The sequence below is a fragment of the Engystomops pustulosus genome, chromosome 11 (genome assembly GCF_040894005.1).
Source record: "Engystomops pustulosus chromosome 11, aEngPut4.maternal, whole genome shotgun sequence".
NCBI classification, from domain to species: domain Eukaryota; kingdom Metazoa; phylum Chordata; class Amphibia; order Anura; family Leptodactylidae; genus Engystomops; species Engystomops pustulosus.
Window position 1 is genome coordinate 23916362 of NC_092421.1, and position 6000 is coordinate 23922361.

Sequence of the window (6000 nt, forward strand, 5' to 3'; positions counted from 1 at the left end):
GAAAAGGACTTGGGGAGATCCCGCAGTTACCAAACTTTCTGCTACACGCCGACAGAGTTGGGCCAATATTTGGATGAGAGGTCATCACGCAATTATGTTCCAGACCTACCCACTGCTTATATTCTCTATGCCTGTACCATTACACAACCATTACCAAAAGTGCAGCCTCATAGTATCTCTTCATATCCAGGAACCTAGATTTAGGCAGAAACGTGATAGATCTGGCTCTATTGCCCTTCCAGATACATTGGACGCTTTTTCTATTACAATGTTTACCACCAGCAGTAATAGTTTTTATATTTTGATATATTTTGATTTTTGTCGCCATGCAAGTGCCTGATCTAACATATTTATGCTTATTTTATGCTCCATTTCTGTTCTAGGGAAAAGTGGGGGGGGGGGATTGGGGGGGAAATTGAGGGGAATTCTTTAAGCTTTTGATAATTTTACTGATTTTATAGATCCCCTAGGGTACTTGAACACTAAGGGGTCTGATTTCTTATACTCTATACTGCAATACTACAGTATATGGTGAATATATCACTGTTCCTTAACAATCTACCCGCAGGCAAGGGTGGATGCCCATCTCATCGAAAAAGGTACAATTACCACCCATGATCAGTGTCAGCACTGATTGCAGGAGTCAGCAGTGGGCGTTTGCTGCATGATGCAATAAAGCTCTGCCGTTTATGTAGAGGGCTCAGCCCATGAACCCTCTCCATTTATCCTCAATACTAAGGGATTAAGCTTCCATGGATAGTAGTGGTCCATAACTGTGTTTTCTCTGTTACAGACAAAGATCCTTGGCTGCTCCATGGGGTTAGTAAGATCTCCCGCATCTCACATGGGCTATTGCTGCCGTCTGGAGAAAGCCCGGAATTGATTTTCCTGACACAGTGGTGGCTGCACTAGTATATGGTCAATGAAGTTCATGTCAGTCCTGAATGATAAGTATGATCCGTTATTTGCGGTTCGGTCTCCATGGGGGGGACTATGCCCGCTCCTTCCTATCACTGCCATTGTCTGGATCCTCCGTGTACAAGTTCTTCTCCTTTTCTTACTTTTTCCTTGGCTTCCTGTGCCAGGTCGGATCTCACTGCATCTGACAGCTTATCCATGAATTCACAAAGAGGGGTCTGCTATAAAATATATGATAGATAAGAAATGATAACATTTGGTACAACCCCTTTAAATGATATGTAACTCTCCCTGTTCACACCTTGCACAACACTCCACATGGCCCTTTATAGGGCAATACTTGGGTTGATATTAGAAGGGTACAACTACCCCCTCTACAAGAGCCCGATCAGAGGTGGTCTGGCTGCTGGGACCCCCAAACTCACCCCCTGTATAATAGGAGCAGATCTCTATATGACATCAGATACAGAATACAGCACATATAGTGGAAGCAATGTCGCTACCTGTCCTTGGGCTTCTCCTCTGTGAAGCTTCTCTCCATCATCATCTCCAGCAGGTCATCCTCGGAGATCTCAGGACACTCATGGCTACCAGTGTCCATGACGCTGTTCACACAGGACAGGTGATTACCGCTATCAGCAATACACGGGACACTGTCAGTCACCCAGCGACCGCCCATTCATGCGTCCCGCGCTGTCAGGAGTCAGGACGGCGGCCCGCAGTGTACAAAACTCTGATAAGGCGAATGGTGTGATCAGCGCGGGAAAGGACGTTGTAGTGTTTTTCTGTGTGTGCACTACAGCAGCGGGAGCCGGCGCCTGATAGGCAGTCCTTGCTGTAGCGTACTGTATTTACAGAATAATAATAGGTGCGGTCACGGTACCGCACGTGTGTGAACACACCAAGCGTTTTCTGACGCAGCGAAGTGCGTTCTAAAGCAGTATTATGATTTAAGTGACTTCAGATTCAAGTAAACATGATGAACCCAACAAGAAGTATATTATCGAGCCAATAATGATTATTTATACAGCGCTGCACAAAGCATGGCAAATTGGTCCCTGTCCCCATGGGGCTCACAATCTAATCAACCTACCAGTATGTTTTGGAGTGTGGGAGGAAATCGGAGGACCCAGAGGAAACCCACATAAACATGGAGAGAACATACAAACTCTTTGCAGATGTTGACCTGGGTGGGATTTGAACCCAGGACCCCAGCGCTGCAAGGCAGAAGTGCTACCCACGGCATGGTGCCAATGTATAGGGCACTTGGTTTTGGCTTCTGTTTAGCTGTTTCCTTTTTTTTTTTTAATTGGAATTTTAAAAAATGATTGGATGGATACATCAGCAGCAAAGGATTAGTTTTTATCAACAGATTCCTTTAAAGGGAACCTAATAAACCACTATCATTATGTTGTCAAGCAGATGAACAGCTTCTAGATCATGTTTGTTTCAAGGCCCAGCTTGGTGGCATCGCCCAGAAAATCAACTTTGAAGTCCAGCTCTCCCCGACCTTGAACACCTCCGCCTTTGTTATTTTAAGGTCAGATATCCCAAACAAATGCAATGAGGCAGCACTCCAGTAAGTATAAAGGTGATCTTTATTCACCCATGGCAAAATAAGGTGCCACGTTTCAGCTCATCCATAGAGCCATTATCAAGCAATGCTTTTCTTTTGGATATCTGACCTTACAAACCGGTGGATCGGGTTTGTCGGAGGCGTGCACCCACCATTGGACTTGATCCATTATACTCGCTGTGCTGCTCCACAATCGGACTGTCCACCTTTGTGATTGATACCGTGTGCCAAACATTAGGAGATCTGGTCAATTATGTTCTTGAATGCAGGACCATCAATTACAGTGAAGAGGGTGTTCTAAGGCAGGGAGAGCTTTACTTCAGTGTTAACCTCTCTTCCTCCTTGACTTCATAAAACCAAGTAACATGCCACGTCAAAGTTGATTTTCTTCATGATGCCATCACACCAGACCATGAAAGAATCATGATGTACAAGCTGCTCAGCTGCTTCACAACATACTGCTATTGGTTTATTAGGCCAATTTCTGATGACAGGTTCCCTTTAATTGGCCAGTTAATTAAAAAAAAGATACTTTGTTTTCTGTTAGTTTACATTTTTTTATTATTTTATAGTCATCTGTTGTTTTTTTTTTATTCCAACTATCCACTCAAAAAATGGAAGATGTAAATACAGATACTACCAGACACCATTGCAAGCCTAATAAAATCAATGGTGGAAAAAAACGGATCCGTTATTCATCTATTTTTAAACAAAAAATGCAAAATAGAAGCTGAAACGCAGATGGGAACTGGTCACGACCTGCCCATCACAATGCAAACATGTCGCCACCACCATCCTGCCTAGTGAACGCTGGTGCCAACTCATAAAAGCTTTGGGATAACAAAAGAGAGACCAAAAATGTGATGTGCCACCTAGAGTATTTCATTCTCCAGCCTCGCTCTTAACCCCACCTCTATTGCACCCGAAAATAATACTGTCAAATTTGGACATTGTTCAGAAAGTGGTTGTGGTTTCTTTAAGATGCAACTTTGAAAACTTTGTCACCATATTTTACCCCATTAAACAAGCACCCCCCTCAGGTAGGGTATGACATGTCCCTCTTTTATGTGAAATCTCACCCATTTACCTAAAAAAAAAAAAAAAAATCTGATCCAAAGTCATGTGAAAATGAGTCATATTTGCCTGAGATGAGTCAGGTATAGAGTGTTCTATAGTACCTTGAAACATGCTTTTGGTGTCATATTAAAGATAAGAATCTCATCTTTTCTAGATCAGCTTGTGATTCAATGTTTTCCAGAACAAGAGATACAGAGATTCAGTTAAAGAACACTGGACCTTTATCTGCAGTTTACATTTCAAATCACCTCTATCTCTGGTTAAATGGCCAATAGAAGCAGATTCCTGATGCTGTCTAAAAGATAAGATGCTGATCACTAAAAGAACCTCTTATCATTGTCTCACCTCGGGCAAAATATGACTCTTCTCAGCTGTTTTGCATAGCCGCCATCCCAAGAATGTACCATTTTATATTTTTCTCTTGTAGTTGTACGAGGGGTTGTTTTTTTGCAGGACCAGTTGCGTTTCTGAATGACACCATATTTGGGGTACATTAAACTTAGTAAGTAACCTTTATTAAAAGATGAAAAACTTCTTGGTGTTTTATATATTGCGACGTTCACCAATTTTGAACAATAAATGTAACTTTGTTTGATCAATGTATCCATATATTGGTTTACTTTTTATAGGACGCGATGGAGTTTTTGTTTATATGAGCTTTGGGTACCTCAGGCTTACTATCTTTTATACAAGGGAAAAATAGCAATTTTGTGTAGGTTTCTGGTATATTTTTGTCATTGTTGTATGTTAGTATATGGCATAATAAGCAATTAAAGGGGTATTCTCATTTCGGCAAATTAATGTTATGGTTTGCATGATGAAAAATTATACAATTTTCCAATATACTTTCTGTATCCATTCCTCGTGGTTTTCTAGATCTCTGCTTGCTGTCATTCTATAGGAAGCTTCTATGTTTACTGTCAGTGGACAGAAATCTGACCATGGTCACACAGGTGCGCGGCTCGTTATAACCCACAGCTCTGATTATTCTCTATGATGCTAACGAGCCGCGCACCTTGATACAGAAAGTATATTGGAAAATTGTATAACTTTTCATTATAGAAAAAAAATGCATTTATTTGCTGAAATTGGAACACCCCTTTAAGCACAGCAGCCCTGGGGACCTGCGAGGCCCCTGCAACGTGCTGATCGTGAAGGAGCCCAATGTCGTTCTACATACAGATTTGGCTGCATGGGGATATGATAGGAGAGAATAATCTGATTGGTACAAGTCGGATTAACATAAATAACAAGCAGAAAGAATACACAACAAAAAAGGAGACAGATTACCATAAATGGGAGTTTAATATTGGAAGGGCCAGAACAGTGCAACATCCAGCACATCACACAATCAGTCAACAACATCTCCTTTAAGAAAAAAATTTCAACATTAGAGGGAAATACTATTACAAAACATTGTTCACTTGTAAAAAGTTACACGTCATAGAAGAATTAATGATCACCTAACACATTATTCCAGTAGTAGTTTAGAACAATAGTAGTCTCACTGATGATAAAGTACAATAGAGGATCCATCACAGGGAAAACCAACAAGAAATGGTAAGAGTCCATTCTACGGTAGCAATTCCCATTCCTCCAATTGTACTACTGAATCCATACCGAATCACCACCTTAGAACATTATGGTCATGCAGGTCATCATAGAATTTATTGCCAAGTAATGGCTTTGCTATTAGAAAAACTAACTTTTTTCCTCAAGTTACATAAACCTTACAATATAAAAGAACAGATTTAAATGAAACCAGTCATCAGGAAGGTCATTTTTACATGATGACAGGTTCCAACATCCTCTGTCATGTTGATTTCAAATATGCCTTTGAGTGTGTGGGGAGTCCCAGGAAAGGGGGGGGGGGGCAGTTCAAATGGCGCAAGTCTTCTCCTCACCTTCTCCTTACTCATTTTCCTTCCTCAGCCTCTCCCCTGCTCCCTCCTCCTGTCAACATCAGCTCACAGCTACAAGGAATTCTCATTTGAACTGCAGGACTCCCCCCACCCCCCGGGACTCACCACACACCACTGATAGGGAGCCAGGTAATATTAAAGAAACAATTAACAAGCACTGAAATTATTCAGATGCAGCGCAAAGGTATTTTCGAAAACAACATAGGAATCTGTTATCATGCATTAATAATCTTCCAGATGGCGGGTTCCCTTTAAGCAATTTGTACAAATGGGGTCAGAAGATAAATTCATAAAAAGCTGATTAAAAAAAAAAACAAAATCAGTTGACCTTACAATAAAATTAATACTTGGAAACACAAAAATGTAAGAAGGGTTCCCTGGCAAGTGAGAAGTCCGTCCTGTCTCCAGCCAGTAAGTGTGGAAAGGAGCAATGTTCTGATAAGAAATGTTGCACAATTCACTTGTAATAATAATATAAGCTAAATTCCCTTTAAAAAGCTTTTAAAA

At 41.1% G+C, this 6000-nt stretch overlaps 1 protein-coding gene across 3 annotated transcripts in view; it reads right to left on the reverse strand.

Annotated features, from left to right (window-relative positions):
* Window positions 1–1656, reverse strand: part of DNA2 (DNA replication helicase/nuclease 2) — a 38003-nt gene extending 36347 nt beyond the window's left edge. Inside the window, exon 1 of one of the 3 annotated variants that reach the window (XM_072129583.1) lies at window positions 1422–1656. In XM_072129583.1, coding sequence (XP_071985684.1) covers window positions 1422–1597 — 176 coding nt within the window. In that variant the 5' untranslated portion in view covers window positions 1598–1656. The remainder of the gene's footprint in view (window positions 1–1421) is intronic. The other 2 variants (XM_072129582.1, XM_072129581.1) reach the window with 2 other exon arrangements.
* Between the last annotated feature and the right edge of the window lie 4344 nt (window positions 1657–6000).